This window comes from Palaemon carinicauda, chromosome 13 (genome assembly GCF_036898095.1).
Source record: "Palaemon carinicauda isolate YSFRI2023 chromosome 13, ASM3689809v2, whole genome shotgun sequence".
In the NCBI taxonomy this organism is placed as follows: domain Eukaryota; kingdom Metazoa; phylum Arthropoda; class Malacostraca; order Decapoda; family Palaemonidae; genus Palaemon; species Palaemon carinicauda.
In genome coordinates this window covers 26,461,858-26,483,251 of record NC_090737.1, presented here as the reverse complement: position 1 = coordinate 26,483,251, position 21,394 = coordinate 26,461,858, and the positions used below count along the sequence as shown (strand labels likewise).

Genomic DNA, 21,394 nt, shown 5'->3' with positions numbered 1-21,394 from the left:
GAACGAAGTGGTGAGGGTGAGAACGGGTGTAAGAAATGAGTTAGCGGCTAGAGTGGATATGAATGTGTTGAGGTGGTTTGGCCATGTTGAGAGAATGGAAAATGGCTGTCTGCTAAAGAAGGAGATGAATGCAAGAGTTGATGGGAGAAGTACAAGAGGAAGGCCAAGGTTTGGGTGGATGGATTGTGTGAAGAAAGCTCTGGGTGATAGGAGGATAGATGTGAGAGAGGCAAGAGAGCGTGCTAGAAATAGGAATGAATGGCGAGCGATTGTGACGCAGTTCCGGTAGGCCCTGCATGTTTCCTCCGGTGCCTTAGATGACCGCGGAGGTAGCAGCAGTAGGGGATTCAGCATTATGAAGCTTCATCTGTGGTGGATAATGTGGGAGGTTGGGCTGTGGCACCCTAGCAGTACCAGCTGAACTCTGCTGAGTCCCTGGTTAGGCTGAAGGAACGTAGAGAGTAGAGGTCCCCTTTTTGTTTAGTTTCTTTGTTGATGTCGGCTACCCCCCAAAATTGGGGGAAGTGCCCTGGTATATGGATGGATAATCTGTAAATGTACTAACATGATCTGGGAGAGGATGGTCTCCTCCCTTCCCAAGACAGAAGTAGCTTATGTACTGGGCGGAAAAATCTATCAAATTCTGCTGCACTGATGACAAACCCCCCCCCCCCCCCCCCCGGGGTGGACTGGGACTTGAATGTCTATCTTGATGGAGTAGGTTCATTCTGCTAAAAGAAGTAATCCATTTACAACAGTTTTCAGAGAGAGAGCTTGATTTTTTCTCCTTTCCACGTGGGTGAAAGAGTTTGCTGAGATCTTGGGGTCTTCAGAGTATTTGCCTTGTAAGGAACTCTTGAGATCTCATCTGTCCATCAGCATTGGATTTGGCTGTTAGGGGTTTTGGTATAGGGGTGTTTGTGGATAAGGCTCCCAACTAAGTAGAAGAGATCAAGTCGAAGGTTGATCTAGATCTGGAAGAGGTAATAATAACACATATCTATATGTAACTTACCAATTATAAAACTGCATGTAACAAATATGCGAGTGTAAAATCCACAGGAAACGAAAATAAAAGACCAGGTACCAAGCATTTTCGTGTATTATGTACACTTTTTCAGGGTACTAAGTGAATTAGAAAATGAAATCATACAAAAAAGAAACCTAACAAAATTGAAATGAAAGCCATAAACAAGCAAAGTATCATCAATGTGTGTAAGTAATAAGTAATTACCAATCGTTAAAAATAAACAAACAAATTGTTGTTATATAATACAGTAGAATGCACCTAATGTAACAATCACTGAACTAAATGTTTACATTGCACTTCCTTACAATTTCATTAACAAGATACATGTCTAGTTTAAAAAGACATGAGCTAAGATTTAAAATTTTATTATCAAAATATTTAAGAAAAGCAGATTCAATAATATTTCTTTTTACAAGGTTTCTACTAAATATACAGTGGTTAAAATCATTCATGTGGACAAACAGAGCACTAGACATGTTTGATTGAGTTATCAAGCAGTTTTCCAGTTTGACCCAAATGTTTCATGTCGCCCAGTACTGTACGTGGAATTATGTAAACAGAACCATTATTATACTTATAGATAATTATTTTGTAAGATATTCCTTATGGTACTTGGTCTTTTACTTTCCTGTTTCCTGTAGATTTTACACATATCTATATGGCGAAAGATATCGAGAAAATGTCATAGGAGCATGAACAAAAGTTTTCATTTTTATTGTAGGGTAATTTACGCTAATAGTTTTATTATAGAATTTTTTAGATTTTTTTATTTCTTTTCATGTGAACTATAAAAGTACAAAGAGTGGCCTTTTCAGTTATGAATGGGACATGAACATTGCAGTGATTTCTATGTGCATGAAGCTGCCTACAAAATATTATCTATGCTCGTGTAAATTCTCACCAATTCCTCAGCCTTACAGCTATAAATTCTACATGCATAAACCCGCCTACAAAATAATTATCTATGCATTTATTAAATTCTCGCTGATTCCTCAACTTCACAGCTGTAAATATACGTTTACAATTTTTGTAATACAGTAACTCCATAAAAAGTAAAGCTATGGCAAATATAAAACTCATTGCAAAGCTGATTAAATTTTCTGTAAAATTCTAAAGTAAAATTAATAGGTGTTCCCTAGAAAAAACTGAATACTGTAATTGAAGCTGGAAGACAGAAAAGGTTTTTTATGCAAAATAGAGCACACTAAAGCGTTTCATTTATAAAATTCTAATTACATCTTGACATATTTTGTGGATTTGGCGGGGCTATAAACTTTAAATTTGAGCCCTCCCTTCCACAGCAGCAATGTAAACAAAAATCTTGTAAAAAGCAAGAGAAGGATCCGAAGTTCAGCTTGCTTCCCTGTCTTGCTCCTCAAGTGATTCATGAACACATGGGTGGTTCTCCCTCTGCTGCTACGGTATCTAGCTCGCACACGTTGAGCCTACCTCCACACCCTACCCCCACCAACTCTGCCTTGAACAACTGGCCGGCATATTTTGGACTGGTTGCTTCCATTTCATTTGTCGAAATTGAGCTCTTCCTCCTCGTCATTCCTCAACACATCTTTTGAATGACATTTTGGACGATGATTGGCTATAGAACAATATCACATGGGAGGTCGACGGAATGTGAGACAGTCACACGAGGTCAATGAGTGCAAAGGCCCAACCTTCTCTCTTATAAAAAAGACAGGAATTGAAGGTGGGGTTAAGGGTTATTTTCACTGCCACAACAACAACAGGGTCTTTCTTGTTTACTCTTCCAACCAAACCCTTGTCTTTGGTCAACATCTTTACTTCACAAGAGTCATCGCTAGTCTCCTCTTTATGATCTGGCAAGTCGTTCTTTTGCAGCATCATTTTGATGAAGGAAACAGCATTGTCATTGGAAATATCCTCATCACCATTATCTTCAAACAGCAAGCCGTGAAACTCCCTTGGAGTGATGATATCGTCATGTTGCCCCTTAGGGTTAGTCCTGGACTTCATGAATACATAACTTCGTGATTTTTACTTGAACCTGAAATGCAATAAAAAATTTTTACAAGTATCCATGATCACTCAAGAAACACTTGAGAACACTGTTAAGCAATAATTTACTATAAAAAATACAAAATACAATGCACAAAAAGATTCCAAACTCAATTTTCACCACATAGCAAGCAAAGCCATACTGGGTCATGCTCCCAGAGGATAATTCATATTTAGTTCTTGCTAAAACACAATAAAATTATTTACAAGTATTCACATACATTCAAGAAACACTGTAGAACACTATAATTACTGCAAAGCAGTTCACTAAAAGAATCCAAAAAAATATTTCCATGGGCGAGAGCAAGTACAGCCAATCTGGGTCAGATGCTGAAATGAACTGAATGAGACGAGGAGGCCTACTTGGCATGCCAAGGACCTATCTGGTTTCTGTTAGCCTTGCATCTTCTCACATTTGTGGTGAATCTTGTTTTCATACGTTGACGCATATTTATGCTAAAATTTTTTTGCAAATTAAGTATCGGGTCACCAGGGGGAGTACTGTAATAATTTTGACGCAGAGATGCGTCATCTGATCACCAGAGGGTTAAAGATTAGTGTCTGCTTATTTTACTTTTTTGGCTAAAAATAGAACCTAATATTCAATATTATGCCTTGTAATGAGATTCATGTGCCCGACATTGTAAATTGTGTAAAATTATATATTTTTTTCCTTTTTAGCTAGCGCCCTGGTTGGTGTTTTGGGGTTTTTCAGTCTTAATGTAATCCATTACTCAACTTAGGGTTTAGCTTGCTTTATCAGTTTTCTTGCATGGCTTTTGGGAGATGCTTGGTAGTTTTCTTTTTGCATGAGGTGTCACATTTTTGTATTTAGATATAAGATAGCAAAATACTTTTATATAATTGATATTTTTTTCTCTACTTTTCAAGTGTTTTTTTTTTTAATCCTTTTAATACTTTCCACACAACATAGAATTATTTGGCTGAAAATATTCCAATATTTCATGTTATTATTTTGTGACTGTTTTGTAGAATTCTTTTTCATAAAGTATTTTGGAAAAGCTATCAGTTGTGTAAATTGTAAAACTGTCATGTAAGATTGTGTAATTATTTGTTACCATTATTTTACTTGAAATCCTTATTCATAGTAGGTTTTTATAGACATTTATGTAAAAAATTTCTTTTCAGATATTAGATTCTGTATTTGTTGTACTGTTTTTCTTACCATTTTGGTATATGTTACTTAAATTGAAAATTTTCAGATTTTTTCTATGAACTTTCCCTAATGTTCATATTGCTTCTCTCTGGAAGCTTGCTTACCTTAAAGCAACGAAAAAAAATTGCTTGTTTTTATTCCACAATAGCTGTAGGCCTCTAGTCTATTATTGAGGAAGTTTAGCAACTGATAGCAATATTGCAACCTTAGCTCGGGTTAAGTTCTTTTTATCTCAGTCTTTTATTTGTTTTATTTTTATCTCATTTTTATGATATGATTATTTTTATTCATTAGATTTAATATATAAATTTCCTAAATTTATTTTGTCCATCTCTGTGAGATTCAAGACTGACTCATTGGGCTGGTAAATCACCTCATTTTAATAATAATGACTTAGGATTGGTAGGCCATACCATCCTTTACGTTCAAGTCTGTGCACTGATCTTGTTTAGAAAGTTGTTTATTCCTATTACATATTGTGTGAATTCTCCAGATATGTTGTTTTTGTTAATAGCAATAGTGCCACTCCAGCCATTTATGAGATGTTTTGATAGGGATCAGCTTCAGAAGCTCTTGTCATCTTTAGTTTTTTGTGCAATCTCAGAAAGTCTGTATATCTTTTGGCTCGGCATAAGTATAGACTATCCTGCTTAGTTTCGAACCCCAACCAAACTCGTCATGTTTTACCCTTACACCACTCAATAATGGTTGTGATGGTTCATGGCATATTACAGAGTCAATATGCTCTCTTAAGACCTCAAATTTTATGGTTACTTCATTCCCTTTGCTTTGCAAACCTTCACTTTTCCAAACCTTCACTTTTCCAAAATATAATCCTCTCTTTCTTGTAGCAGAAGACACAGCTGCTAGGCTGGATGCTAATATCCCTCTACTTAATGAACTAAGTGCTCATAAACTATATATTATTTCATATATGAATGCTGTGGCATATCGTGAGATTCCCTTGTCTTGGACCATCATTTTTGTTCTCAAAGTGTTTTCTTAAAAATAAGGTTCCTGGACCTTTCCTTCTTCACCGTTGCATTCTACTCAGGGTAAAAGGTTACTGTAGTTTATCTAAAGCTGTTGAAGATTTGAATAGAAAGGTATTCTAGCTTTTTCATACTCTACCTGGAACTGTTGGCAATATCCATAAGTCTTCAGGTGATGAAGTTTGTGGATGATTCTTTAATAGGCCTAACACTATGTCTGTCTTGTAGTCACGGACAAAATTTCACTGTATCTGCTTCTTGCCTCTTTTCCAAATGTAAAGATGTTTTTGACATATGAAGAAGATGATGAAAGTTTTTTTGCATGCTGGTTCTAAATTCCCTGGTCTGGGAAATGGGGGTCTTGTTACAAGACTGATTGAACCAGAACCTTAATGCAGTTCTTCCATTCTCTATGATTTGGGTTGTTATAAACATGTTCAGGTAGTTTTTGAACAACAGGGTGATATGGTGTCTCCCTTTTGACCTTGTAGAGGGTAGTTTACTGACTTACGGTGTCTGTTGTCGGATTGTCCAAAGGGTTTGCTGCTAAGGATCAGTCTTCTCAGGCAACCACTTTTGAGGACTGTTCCCCCAAGCTCCAACGTGCTTCATCTTCTACCATATTGTCGGAGAAATAGTTTTCTAGGCATTCTAGATTTATTTTAGGTTCCAAGAGGCTGTCTACCAATAATTTGTATCAGAAATGCTGACTTTTGTATTTAGATTACTGTTAAATATTTGCATTTCCTGTTTTATGAGGTGCAGCTTTTTTTGGCTGTTAATGGTTATAGCTCCATGCTTTATACCATTTTCGGGCATCTTAGTCAGGATTCATCCTTTCAGGTACTATTGAGGTTGTTTTCAGATATTTTGTTATTTAGAAATCTACGGTTGTTATATACATTTACAGTATTGGAATTTATATGTATTAGTACAGTATTTAAGAGGACCGTCAGCTATGTTTTGTATTTTTTGTTCTAATTTTCCAATATACATAATTTCCATATATGTTTCAGATACTGTACTTAATTTACAGGTATTAACAGTTAGTTTAGGTATATTGAATGGTTCAAATGTATTTAGCTGTACAGTATTTCATTGTGGTTATACTGTAGCTTTATTAAAAGATTTAATGGGGTGTTTTGTAGGGTTTGGAACAAAAAAATTTTGTCATGAAAGCCACTCCAAAACTAATTATTTCCTGTTGTGAGGCATTAGTGTATATGGTGACAGGCATCACTGATAATGAAATATGAAACCTAAATTGGTTATACCCGCACTGCGTAGTTGAAGTCAGAGCAGCCAAGTTATATATATCAAAATTGAAGGAAGAATTGAGTATAAGAGAAGAGGCTCTGAGGGAGCAAGACTTGAGAATGGCTGAATTGGAAAACAAAGTTGTAGACCTTAGTGCACATGCAGCAAATTCCACCCTGGCTACTGACCTCACTGAGAAAGTTGATAATCCTGCATTGAATATGGAATCAATTAAGAAAACACTTCAATCTTTTGACAGACCCAAAACTGGAAAAAATTACATACTGTATGCTGACAAAGTTAAGGAAAAAATCTAAGTAATTAAATTAAAAAATATAATAACTAATATTACTAAAAGAAAACACGAGATCGAACAGTCACTTAAAGACATTCCAATACTCAACAAGAGGTCAAACTTCAAATGGAAATGTTGTTGTAAACTTTACTAACAAAATGATCAGAGAAGAGGCTGCAAACAAAATTCAGACATTGGTTGCCGACACTGAAACGAGAAAAATCGGAAAATTAAAACTAAAATTAATGATATGAAATGTGTAGAATGATGAAGATGAAGTAGTAAATGCCTTAATTCAAAGAAATCATTACCTAGACCAAATCCAAAACGTAGAAGAGAAGATAAGAGTGGTACTGAAAAAAATGCTGCACTTGGGACTACCCACTGTGTTGAAATGTGATCCTAAAGTCTGAAAGGCTATTCACAATAATGGTGACACAGTTATGTTGCGATGGGGTACTTAGGACATACGTGATAGATACCCCGTGATCAACTGCCACCACTGTCAGAGGTATGGACTTCTTGAAAAAGATTGCAAGTTTAAAACTGGTGATAAAGTTGCGGGGAATGTTCAGAAAAACTTTCTTCCAAGGAATGTAACTCGCAAATGCTAAAGTGTATTAACTGCACAAAGTTAAACAAACCAAATGACCATACAGTAAATCAAGAGATATCAAAGCTTTTGAATTAGAATTGAAAAGACTAACAGAAAATATTGATCATGAACACTAAGGATGTCAGAAACTGTAGCTACATAAATAAGGGATTTTGACGAAGGAAAAATCTATTTCTGGGGAGAGACCTGTGGCGCCCGGTGAAGAGAGTCCTTCTTATATACCTTTTCTGATAAAACCTTCCAATTATACCAGAGAAAGATAAAAGCATGGAATGCTGAGGTTACAACCCTCGCGCGAGCACCTTTTGGGTGTCGTGTATAAAGCAAAGGCGCGTGAGATCCACTATTCACAGGTTGTCTTCCATTTAGGTAATTCCTTCGTCAAAGGGATGGGCCGATACAAAGGCCCTAGCCAACCACCAGCGCCACACCACCCACGCGACGACGCGAGCGCCATCTGAACAACATCCTTCTTTTTGGACTTTGTTAGTGTGGAATTTTTTTGTGGTGCTCTCGACTTTTTTTAACATTCGTGGATTTATTTCGTCATATCCGAAGCTCCATCTTCACACATTCCAATGTGGGTGATAAACCTGTCCACATTCGAGAATTGAAAAACGAGAAATACTTGCACATTCTGTAATAGCATTATCTGAAACATGGTTAAATAACTTTGACAAAGCTAAGAACACTGACATGATGCCCCCACACATACCTTCTTTCACATTCCGTTTCACATTCCGAGAGAAGGTAGGTTTGGTGGTGGTGTAGAACTCTTTATTCATAAAGGCTACTCAAATCTCAAAATGTTAAAAAGAACTAGTGTAACAAGCTTTGAATATATCGAAATAAACTATACATAAAAACAGAAAAATATCCTTTGTAACAGTCTACAAACCCCCGCAACCAATTACTTGTATCTTCTTTGAAGAATTCAGTGGATTCATTAAGATGAGTATCATGGAGAAAATTGAATTGGTTATCTGTGGAGACTTATATTTTTGGACGGATGGCTCATCAAATCTTGACGCTTTGGCATTTAGTGAGTTATTAAAATCATATCAAGTAGTGAATAATGTCGACTGTACTACTTTAACTGGGCATACGTTGGACCTAGTTTTGAGTGGTGGAATGAATAACATTGTATCTGCTATAAATGTTGAAGAGAAATGTACTATCTCCCGAGTGCACAAACTTATAATGTTTAGTCTACCTCTACTGAAACATGCAGTAGTAAAGAAAATAAACTTTAAACATGGATGAAATTTTTCTTCTATCATATTTATTGAAGAAGTTACAAAGAAAATAAACGATGCAATCAACATTCCCTGTTATCATGATAACCAACATCTTCTTACGACCACTTATAATAGAGTGAGTGACAGTGAATATGATACCATGTGCCCACTAATGGAAAAGACTATAACCGTTAAAAGACAAATCTCCTTGGTTTGATGGTGAGACTTTTGTGAAAAAGAGGGAAAAAAGATGCAAAGAAAGAAAGTGGAATTGGTTCAAAACTGAAAGTACATGGGTAGAATACAAAACTGCTGTGTGTCAATACAACTACCTACTAAGAAGGAAAAAAAGTGAATACTGCTAGAGAAATCTCCACAAAGCAGCAACAGACATGAATAAGTTATATTGTTAAAGCATCAGGTCCAAATGATATTCATCCAAGAAAGATTATAGAACTAGAAGAATAGATAACCCAACACTTACAAAATGTTCCGAAATGTCAAGGAAAGAAAAGCACCACAAGTATGGAAATAGGCAATGTTCCTCCACTCTACAAGAAGGGACCAAAAGAAGAACCTGGTAACTACAGAGCTATGTGTCTAACTTAGTGCCTTGCAAAATTTTTAATCAATTATTGTAGATTCAATAGTAGATCATATAGAGAAAAACAATTTTCTGATAGCCAACATGCGTTTAGACAAAAGAGGTCATGTGTATCAAATCTTTTGGGATTTTTCCACAATACGTTTACCATTTGTGACAAAAGCAGTAAAATAGACATCGTATAATTAGATTTTCAAAAAGCTTTTGACAAAGTTCTTCATAAAAAAATTAATGGTCAAAATTAGAGCACTAAGTATCATTGACGAGTCAGCTGAATGGACCAATGATTGGCTAACAAACAGAAAACAGAGATTTGCAATCAATGGAAAAGCTTCAGAGTGGGCAGCTGTTATAAGCAAAGTCCCTCAAGGATCCGTCTTTGGCCCATTGCTATTTCTGATCTACACTAACAAATTAGATTTAGGATTAACCAGTAGAATAGCCAAATTTGCCAACGATACTAAACTAGGCATGATTGCTGCGAACTGAGAAGACGTAGATGCCTTGAAAGAGGATCTTATGAAGCTAGAAGAATGGTCCAGTTTTATTATCAGCAAGTATTTGAAGTTCACCAAACAGAGCATAAAAGCTGTAAAGAAAACACCAAAATTATTAGGTTACATAAAAAGACAATTAAAATACAGAAACAAAGACAATAGATAAACTAGAAGCAGTACAAGCTAGGTCCACCAAATTAGTCCCAACAGTAAAGCAATTTGGATATACAGTAGTCGGAAGGATGGGACATTTGAACTTATTTGATCTACATACTCGACGACTAAGGGGACAGTTAATTGAGGCATTCAAAATTCTGAAAGGATTAACAAATGTAGATTACAACAATCTATTCACGCTTAGTACAAATCAGTCCAGAGGTAATAGATACAAACTGGAATTGAAAAGATAGAACACGACTCAATGTGGCAATTTATTTACATACAAAATAGCAAAAACTTGTAGGTAGTAGGCGGGCCGGAGCACCAGCCATCTGTTGAGTTACTACAGCTAGAGTTATTGGGTTCTTTGACTGACCAAACAGTACTACATTGGTGCATGCTTCTCTCTGGTTATGGCTCATTTTCCTTTTGCCTACACATACACCAAATAATCTGGCCTATACTTTACATTTTCTCCTCTGTCCTGACAACACTGAGATAACCAAACAATTCTTCCTCGCTCAAGGTGTTAACTACTGCAATGTAATAGTTCAGTGGTTACTTTCCTCATGGTAAGGGTAGAAGAGAGACTTAGCAATGGTAAGCAGCTCTTCTAGGAGAAGGACACTCCAAAATCAAACCATTGTTCTCTATTCTTGGGTAGTGTCATAGCCTCTGTACCATGGTCTTACACTGCCTTGGGTTAGAGTTCTCTTGCTTGAGGGTACACTTGGGCACACTTTTCTATCTAGTTTCTCTTCCTCTTGTTCTGTTAAAGTTTTTATAGTTTAAATAGGAAATATTTATTTTAATATTGTTACTATTCCTAAAATGTTCTATTTTTCTTTTTCCTTATTTCCTTTCCTCACTGGGCTATTTTCCCTGTTGGGGCCCCTGGGCTTGTAGCGTCCTGCTTTTCCAACTAGGGTTGTAGCTTAGCATTTAATAATAATAATAATAATGGTAAGCAGGTCTTTTAGGGGTACACTTCAAAATCAAACTATTGTTTTCTGGTCTTGGATAGTGCCATAGCTTCTGTACTATGGTCTTTCCCTCTTTTGAGGTGGAGTTCTCTTGCTTGGGGATACACTCGGGCGCACTGTTCTGTCTTATTTCTCTTGTTGTTTTTTTTTTATGAAAGATTTATTTTGGTGTTACTGTACTTGAAGTTATTTTATTTTAGTTATTAGTTGCTTCTCTTTTAGTTTCCTTATTTCCTTTCGTCACTGGGCTATTTTCCCTGTTGGAGCCCTCTGGCTTATATCATTGTACTTTCCCTACTAGGGTTGTAGCTTAGCAAGTAATAATAATAATGATAATAATAATAATAAACTTCCAGCAGATGGAGTATACAGTAACATGGTAAACGAGTTCAAGAATAAGTTAGACAAAGATCATAAGAACTCTCTAAATGCTTAAATTAAATTGCTCTACCAAAGAGCAAATGGAGTCTTTGATATCCAAGAAAAACAAAGTGGGGGGTCTAAACATAATTAATTGATTGTACAGTATTATTATAGTAAAGTGTGATACCTGTAGAAGTGTTTCTACCTACAATGAACCTTAGAAGAGGAAATGTGCTTTTATTTATGGATCAATTTATTGGTGTCAGAGATGGAGGTGCTTATTTCTTGTTTATGATATAATTTTGATAAATAGTTTAACTTCGGCTATCATGTGTTCGGGAGAAGTAATCAGTATTTTCCATTTTCCATACCCTTTAGGAATGTGCAACCTCCATAATTTCTTTAAAGGAGTCTAAAACTAGTTTCTTTCACATGACATCAATACCTAGTGTCACTAGAGGGCTGAGTGGTTATTGGACAAAATTCGTTATGGCCCACCTACAAGCAGAGTAACCACTCTTCATCACATGAAAATATGACAAACTGCCCAAAAGGATAATCTGAAATGGCCGTGGCGGTTACAAAGACCTCGTAGTACTTTACATCCTAATGGCATCCGTGATGTATTTGGAAACATCATGGAATTTTTGCAGTAGACATCTTGTAGGCAAGGATGCTGTGGTCTGTATCCTTGTCACTGCATCTTTTCTAAAAAGTAAAATTAGTGACTTTGTAAACATCAGGGATTTGTTTCACTGCCTTCTGATTAGTGAGGTATGAAGAAAGGCCATTAAATTTCTTCTCTCAACTGACCTTTTAGATCATGGTATAGACACTAATTGTACATAGGGTTTAGGGATTTTTGCAAGAAGGGGTTATAGGTGATCAAACTACTATTATACGGACACTACTTTGGGATACTGGCATTCTCTGAAGACTCAATTCTGGTTTAAAGGTTTGAAAAAATGTTTGTGTAATTTGGGTAAAACAGCAATGGAGAGAATCTAGGCACGAGATATGAAAACAATGTCACATTGCCATGCCAAACTGAGGTTTTAAAGTATAGTAGGTAAGGAGTATGTGTTCCTGTATTATGGTACAGACTACTGTATCATTAGAAATATGAAAAGGGATAATGAAATAAAGCAATAGTATATTTATAGATATTCATGTGTATGTACTAATTGTATGTTGTTACATAAAAGAAGCTACAATACTGTATAATGTTGAAAGCTGAACATATATATATTTAAATCTGTCAATTTACTTAAAGATTTAGAAATTAATTGAAATGAAAGTTATGTAAACTTTCATTGCATGAATAAATTTTTTGCTTATAGTGTCACAAAAAGTTTGTTTTCAATCATTTTGTTTTATCCCCCATAGGATAAAGATACATTCACTCTCTCTTTACATGGAATAGATTAAAGCACTCCCTACAGAAATTCCACTTGCCTAAGGCATATAGAAAATAAACAAATTTTTTTTTTCACTTGGTCACTTGCTTTCCTCGGATTTTAAAGTTTCTAAAAACATGTTATAAAGTTTTATCTCTATCCTAGAGGATTTAATTTTCAGGTATGCACTGCTGTTTGGAATATGCATGATGCTTAAAAAGTAAATTGTTCTGTTTTTATATGTAAGGTATATCTTGTTTACTTCTACTTTAAAACTGATATCTATATTGAATTTGCTTGTACAGTATTTTTATTGTACAGGGAATTATTTGAGGCCACAGTATTTTGAACTCACAAGGTTTAAAGTGTAATCTTTGTTTATATCTTGATCCTAACAGGTTTTATGACAGAAAATGAGCAGAAAATCTTTGATGATTTAGATACCAAAACACCACATCCTAAATATTGGATGCCACTAGTTTGGGCTGGAAGCATTGTAGCAAGAGCTAGGAAAGAAGGAAGAATTCGGGATGACTTTGCAGTGAAAACTATCATCGACGAAATCAACAGGTTTCGAGGTTTATGTGGAGGCCTGCTCAGCTATGACTGGATAAGCATCCCTTTAGTTTATACTCAGGTTTGTACATCTCTTAAGAAAGCCTGAACACTATTGCCTACTTGGATTTCTTAGGGGTATTGATATACAGTCTATATGAATTGCTATTTCATCTAAGATCAACTACGCACACTTAATTCTTGTTGCTGTGGGGCCCCTCACCTGTTGTCTCATATGAAATAAATTAGTGTTACCCTGTGTATTTTTAAGAGAGCAATACTAACTTTTACCATTTAATGATGCATGGGCATTATGATAATTGTAGTATTTATATAGACCTGTAAGATTTTAAGGTTGATCATCATCAAAATCTAGATTTAAAAAGGATAAGGTATAGAACCCTGTCATTTTATATACTTTTCATACATATAATGATTTCTGGGTCGACCTGTAACGGCCGGCGAAAAAGTCCTTCTTTGTACTTTTTCTGATATAAATCTTCCAAATATACCAGAGAAAATTAAAAGCATGGAATGCAGAGGTTACAACCCTCGCGCGAGCACCTTGTTGGTGTCGTATATCTAACAAGGGCGTTTGTAAAACACTATTCACAGGCTGTCTTCCATTTAGATAATCCCTTCATCAAAGGGGGAGGGCCGTGACAGGCCCTAGAGAATACAGTTGGGTTACCCTACCGACACCTACCACTCGCGCTCACCAGGACATCCTTCTGTTTTGGAACTTGCTTACAAGTTGAGTTTTTTGGGCACAGTGTTTTTTCGAAGAGTTTCTCGTTATTTCAACATGACTGACGTTGGTACTTCACCCTTATCAATGTCAAGTACCATAGTTTGTTTTGGCAGCTTTTGACAGTACCGGGCATTTGTTCCGTTTCCAATATGGTGGTTTTTAGTTTTGGAAGCGATTGTCCTGCCGAGGTATCGGCAGCCATTTTGGGTTATGTTCGCTTCGGTAAATACAGAGGTATTCTAGTTATTTTTGCCCATCTGGTACTCTGTCATCTAGGTTATATCACTTACGTTTTATGGCCTTTTTGTGTTATCATTAATTTTTATTAGTTTTTACTATGGTATTATTTATTTGCTTGCAAGTCCAATTTGGACCTACGAAGAATAGCGATTTAAAGAATAGCGAATTAAAGTTTAGCGATTTAGTCTGTTAGTTTGTACTCGCCTCAGAGGCTTCGATTTAGACTATATCCTTGTTTATTTGTTACGTTGTCGTTATTCTTCGTTCTTGGTTATTACAATTACTAAGAAAAAGCAATCAATTTTATTAATTTTCTTATTTTATTGTGTGATGTTAGTTTTTTATTATGTAACCTTGAGAGCGAAAACAGAGACTGCTTGTTGCCTGTTCTACAGATATGAGTTATCCCTTCTCTCGTTTTCTTTGTTAGCTCGAGTAAGAGAGGTGAATTTCCCGTTCTCCATTTTTATACGATCACGAGTTATTCAGGCCTCCTCTTAGTATCAGAGTTGATGATAGTACGTTTAATATTATAAACGTTTTTATTGATGTGGTTACTGTTAATATAGCTAACACTATTAATAGGTTCTTTAGTGTATGAGTCATTAATTGGGGTCGTTTTATACCGGCACCCTTAGCTCCGCCTTGAGTTATGCTTAGCTCCGCCTTGAGTTATGCTCCGCTATAATGGATACTCATTGGGTGAGAACTAGTTAACGTACAGGAGCAGATTTTTGGAGTGCAACGGTGAAATCCGGCACTCGGACTCCGGCTGAAGCCTTTTACACACGAACCTTTGTCATGTTTGATCATAATTACACCGTTACGGCCGGCTTCACGGGAGATAACTCAATCATTCATTGAGGTTAATGTTATCGTACCGGGGACGGTCACGATATCACGGTGACGGGCCTTTGCTACCGGATCTCCGGTACAAACAGAGATCAAGCAGACGGCCAGAACCGGAGTTAACAATGTGATACCGATGAAGACTTCACAGTTTCATTATTACGGTCCCTTTTTCATCGAATCTCCGGCTTCACTGGAGATAACACAAACATTCAGTATTAGAGAATGTTATCGTACCGCTGAGGATCACGTTTTCACGATGACGGACCTTTGTCGCTAGTTCTCCGTTACAAACAGAGATCAATCAGACGATCAGAATCAGGGTATGAACCCTTTTTCATGAATAATCACAATATCGTTATTACGATCCTTTTCATCGAATCTCCGGCTTAATCGGATATCGTACAGGCGATCAGCATTGAGGTTAATATTAGTTTTCCTCTGGTGTTCACGTTGTCTCTATGACGGACCTTTGTACCGGGGATTGTTACCGGAGCTCCGGTACAGACAGAGATCACTCAGACCACGGGTGGCCAATCTCTTGTTTTGCTGTAAAGGAAAGGATTTAACATGAATACAAAGTAAACTGTACTTACTTTAATGACACTTTGAATTTGCGTTGGTAATATTCATTAGCTATTCTTGAAAGTCCTAATAAAAATATATGAACATAACTATGCCCATATTTATGCATATATTTAATTCTATGTATAAATATGGATAAATATCCATACAACATCGTGTTCAAATAGAAATAAATTGATTATGCCTATATTTAAGCATTTTCAATTCTAACTATGCCTAAATATGAATAAATATCCATACAACATAGTGTTCAAATAGAAATAAATTGATTGTGCCTATATTTGTGCATATTCAATTCTAACTATACCTAAATATGAATAAATATTCATACAACATCGTGTTCAAATAGAAATAAATTGATTATGCCTATATTTATGCATATTCAATTCTAACTATGCCTAATTATGAATAAATATCCATACAACCTAGTGTTCAAATAGAAATAAGTTTCCACTCAGTACTGGGAACCGAACGTTGGCCCCTTCTAATGAAGGGCCGGGTCGAGACTAACCATGCCATGAGAGGCTATCTACTGTTCCTTGAAACTCTGGTCAGTGAACAGATGAATCAATAGAATACTAATAGCCAGTAAATAATGTTAGACCCGGTTCTGAACGTCTGAGTCAAGGGTGGCCAACCTGTGGCGGATGCGCCAACAGTGTCACATTTCATGAATACAAGTGTCGAACTATACCCCAAAAGATAGTACATTAAATGACTTTTCTTTAAAATTGATTTTTATGAGTTATACAGCTGCTCCCAGCCTGTGAATAGGATCACTAACCAAAGTTCAAGGAACATCCAGACTTATGTCCCCTTTCTGTTACAAAAGGCTCGCCTATATGGTTCCCGTCAGGATGATGATGAATCTCTCTGGCCTGCAAGAGAGGCTCTCCGCCCTTGGGTATCAAGGTTGGGAAGAAAGGCTCCATCTAGAGGTCCCTATCTCCTCAGTGTCTCCTCTCTAAGGTTGGACGACGACCCCATGGACGGGCAGGTAGGTGGGGATGAGTTTTGAGCCTTCAGCTTTGCAATTACCTACGTCACCGACCTAGGACCCTTAATGGATCCTGATGTTGATGTTACCCTGCATAAACCGTGACTGCTAAAAGCAACACATTCTAGGGAAAACCAAGGGGCTATGACGGAGCTCAAAAGTATGGTGGTGAGTCAGATCCGTTCAGGAACTCAGAAGTTTCCCCCTACAGCCCCAGGCATATCGAAGTAACCTCCTTCGATAAAAACAACGCATAGAGATTTGCCTTACATGTTCCATATATAGATGGTACCATAAATCTGGATGGCATAGACGTCCTCCCTCTGGGGGATATAGATTTTACTCCCAGGTACTAGAATTCCCGTTCAACGGATTCGTTCGATTGAAAGAGATTGCCTTGGTTAAGTTAGACAAGGTACCGAAGGTAACAGTATTATTTCCTAAAGGGCAGGCCCGATCTGTCTGGACCAGGATGTTGTCAGTCTGGGGGGTACGATAATTCCAAGATCTGCCCTTCCAATTCGACCTACACGTTTGATGGTCTGATCGGGTTAGTTGTGGGAAATACGTTCTGTCTGAGGCCTCTATCAGACAGGAATCGATAGTCGGTTACCCACTCGTCGTCACAGCCTTCCTCTGATTCGACGTCTATGCATCCAAATCCCCCTCATCAGGTGGTCTACCTCACTGATTCCCCAGGTACACAGCCCAACCCCGTTGGGATGTTTTACCTGCATACAGCCCTAGATCCGAACCCTCAGGCTCCTCTCGTGGACACCAGAGAGGAAGCTACAGGAGTAGAAGACAGTCTCGCCATCGAGACGGACCTAGGAAAAAAGGGGGCTCGGAGAAGGAAAGTACCTAGATTCACCCCCTCACAACGTGGTGGTCCCGGTAGGGGGTAGACTTTACCACTTTCAAGACCATTAGACCTTCGGTCTGTGGGCTCATAGCATAATCTCTAAAGGTTTGAGGTGAAAATGGCCACAAGGTCCTCCTCCTCCATCAGTGACCTTCTCCCAGAAATCCACTCCCATCCTGAAAGAGTACACCACAGGGTTACTCAAGAAGAAGCAATCAAACGGGATCGATCACTGAAGTTCCAAAGCCACCTGTTCACAATTCCGAAGAAGGGCTTGTCGGCATTGAGATTGGACCTGGACTTGTCAAGCTAAACTCTTACATTCTCTGCGACAAGTTCCGGATGTTGACTATCTCTCAGGTACGGACCTTACTTCCCCGTAGGACCGTCACCACCTCTGTCGATCTTACCGACGACTATTATCTTGCGCCTATAGCTCGAAACTTCTATTCTTATCTGGGTTTCTGCCTAAGCAGGAAAGCCTTTGTGTTCAAGACATGCCCTTTGGCCTCAACATTGATCCCAGGATAGTCACGAAACTGGGAGAGAGAGTGTTAGAACAACTCAGGAACCAAGAGATACAGATCATTGCTTATCTGGCCGGTTGGCTCATTTGGGCCCGGCCGGTCATAGAAGGCAACAGAGCTACGAAGGAATTACAATGAACCCTCGTTTATCGCGGTAGATAGGTTCCAGACGCGGGCGCGATAGGTGAAAATCCGCGAAGTAGTGACAGCATATTTACCTATTTATTTAACATGTATATTCGGACTTTTAAAACCTTCCCTTGTACGTAGTACTGTTAACAAACCACCCTTTAATGTACAGAACACTTAATGCATGTACTACAGCACCCTAAACTAAAACAGGCACAAATATTAAAGGCGATTTTATATCATGTGTTTCCTAAACACCTAAAAAGCACGATAAAAAATGGCAACCAATGTTTTGTTTACGTTCATCTCTGATCATAATGAAGAAACAAACTCATTTAGTGTACACATATATGTATAGGTTAGTTTTTGCATCGATTATATTGATTATACAGTACTGTATGTTGATTTTTTTATTACCAATGTTTTAGTTTACGTATTTTTCTTAGGACTTCCAAATGAAATCTTTTTCTTTATGACGCCGCCTGAAACGACGGAATGTACGCTCAGTAAACAACCACGCTCAGAATAAACAAGGCATTTTAACGCGCATGATGATAGTGATAAATAATGATACAGTACATACAGTAATTACCGTAAAAAGCATTTACAAAATATGTTACCTTACAAATATAAATTATACAGTACTTGTACGTAGCAAAGCAGGAAAACAATTTGAGAGAGAGAGAGAGAGAGAGAGAGAGAGAGGAGAGAGAGAGAGGAGAGGAGAGAGAGAGAGAGAGAGAGAGAGAGAGAGAGATTGTTTTACGTACGAATGTAAATTTAAAACAAAAAAAATATGATAGGTTACAACATGTAGACTTTTAAAACCTTCCCTTTAACTTAATGCATACAGTACGTACATTACTAAACTATAAAACAGGTTAAAGTAAAAAATAAAGATTGTTACTGTACTCACCACAAAAGAAGTTCAAGAAAAACTTGAATGACGATGGCGATGAATTTGCTGCACAGTAGAAATGATGATGATGAAGCTGATGATGTGTTCTACTGTGCAGTCAATGATAGTATTTTACGTCTCTTCAGACGGAGGTGCCTTTTCCTGGGACACCTCTTCAACTTCTTCAATTTCTTCCGAAGGCGTACTAGCAGGAGGAACTGGCTCTTTTTTGCGAGGCTGGAAGAACATTGTGATTGGAAGTTGTTGCCGCTGCTTCTTTTTTCGATCTAAGAGCATCTTGTAGGGAGTCATGATGTCATCGACCTTATTTGAGAATTGCATCGAGCGAACCATATCCTCGTCCCACTCTTGTAACATTTCTTTCGCCTCCTTCATATGGTTGCAGAACTTGGCAAGCCGTTCTAATGTTAAGCCCGTTTCTTCGACATTTTCTTGGGTCTCTTCCTGGGCACCCTCACTCTCTTCCTCACTTGCCGATTCGTCAGGTCTTCGAGGTCTGCGTCAGTTAGGGGCTGGGAATGGCAGTCCAACAACTCGTCGACGTCTTCAGTCGTCATGTCGCCAAACCCGTCACCTCCAATTATGGCAGCCAACCGCACAGATTTCCGTATTGCAGAGTGTTGGATTCCGATGGAGTAAATCCCTTGTCGTCGTAAACAATCTCGGGCCACAACTTCTTCCAGCTCGCATTCATGGTTGCAGGTTTCATCTCTTGAAGTGCCTTTTGAATATTCTGCAGGCACGTGGCTATGGTGTACTGTCGCCAGTACGCCTTCAAGTTGAAATCTTCATCCTTGTCATCTTGGGCAACATCCACACACGCAACGAGGTCCGCCAAGGTATTCTTCGTGTAGAGGGCCTTGAACGCCCTGATAACCCCCTGGTCCATCGGTTGAATTAATGACGTGGTGTTGGGTGGCAGGAACTCAACCTGAACGCCCTCACGCGACAGGTCAGTTGCGTGTCCACCAGCGTTATCCATAAGGAGAAGGATCTTGAATGGCAAGCCCTTCTCTAAGAGATATTCATGGACTTGCGGGATGAAACACTGGTGGAACCAGTTGGAGGTCAGCATCTTCGTAATCCATGCTTTTTTATTATGCATCCAGTACACGGGAAGGAGATTCTTATTTTTATTTTTCAAAGCCCGAGGATTTTTCGACTTATAAATAAGCCCTGGCTTTAACAAAAATCCAGCAGCATTGCCACACATCACGAGGGTAACGCGATCCTTGAATGCCTTAAAGCCAGAGGCTTTGGCTTCCTCTTTGAACAGGAAAGTTCGCGACGGCATTCTCTTCCAAAACAAGCCGGTTTCATCCATATTAAACACTTGTTCCGGCTTGTATCCACCTTCAGCGATAATGTTCTTGAAAGTCTGGTTCACGTAAGTTTCAGCAGCGGCAGTGTCAGCGGAAGCAGACTCCCCATGCAGGGAAACGCTTTTCAGGGCGAAGCGTTTCTGAAACTTCGCGAACCATCCTTTGCTGGCGGAAAAACGTTGTTTCTGACGCTGGGAATCAGTGGAGGTCCCTGGTTGAGGTTCATCTACATCATCATCTTCTTCAGCATGGTCGCCATCGTCGTCATGAGGTTCCTTTGCCGCAAAATTCTCATACAAGCTCAAAGCCTTTGTTTGGATGGTGTTCGTATCCAACGCTATGTTCTTCTTCCGACAGTCGGCAATCCACACAGCTAAAGCACCTTCCATGCGTACGATCGTTTTATTACGCGTTGTAACGACTCGCTTCGCTGATCTGCTAAAGGTGATTGCAGCAGTCTTTCTAATGTTCGCCTCGTCCTTCTTGATGTAGCGAATGGTGGATTCGTTGATGCCAAAATGGCGGCCGGCGGCCGCGTAACTTCTACCATCTTTTAACATGTCGAGAAGCGTAACCTTCTCAGCTGTCGTCATCATCCTTCGGTGGCGTTTAGGCTCACTACCAGCCTTACTAGAAGCAGAACGCTTGGGAGGCATTGTAACAGAAAGTTCAACAAAAAGTTCAACTTAAAACAGTCGCACACAGCACAGATTAAACTTCACAAACTTAAGAACGTCTACTCAGCAATACGCGGAAAGAGAAAGTGAACGATCCAGCCCCGCGAGAACTTTGATGCTGCGGGTAGAAGATGCGGGCAAAACACCAATCACAGGCTAGATAACAAAACTTGAGTTTTGATTCGTCATCTATCAGCGCTTGAACCAATCACAACCCGTCTTACAGTACTATGGTGCGTTGGTTACTCATAGAAGATGTCCCGCGCACACTGAACGTACGTAGATTAAGTACAATACCGTAATAATAATAAATAATGATAATAATACTGTACAGTAATA

General features: G+C 38.2%; 1 protein-coding gene across 1 annotated transcript in view; it reads left to right on the top strand.

Annotated features, from left to right (window-relative positions):
* LOC137652236 (uncharacterized) overlaps nt 1–21,394 on the top strand; it is a 352,081-nt gene that overhangs the window by 247,040 nt on the left and 83,647 nt on the right. Inside the window, 1 exon segment of the mRNA XM_068385477.1 lies at nt 13,041–13,279. Coding sequence (XP_068241578.1) covers nt 13,041–13,279 — 239 coding nt within the window.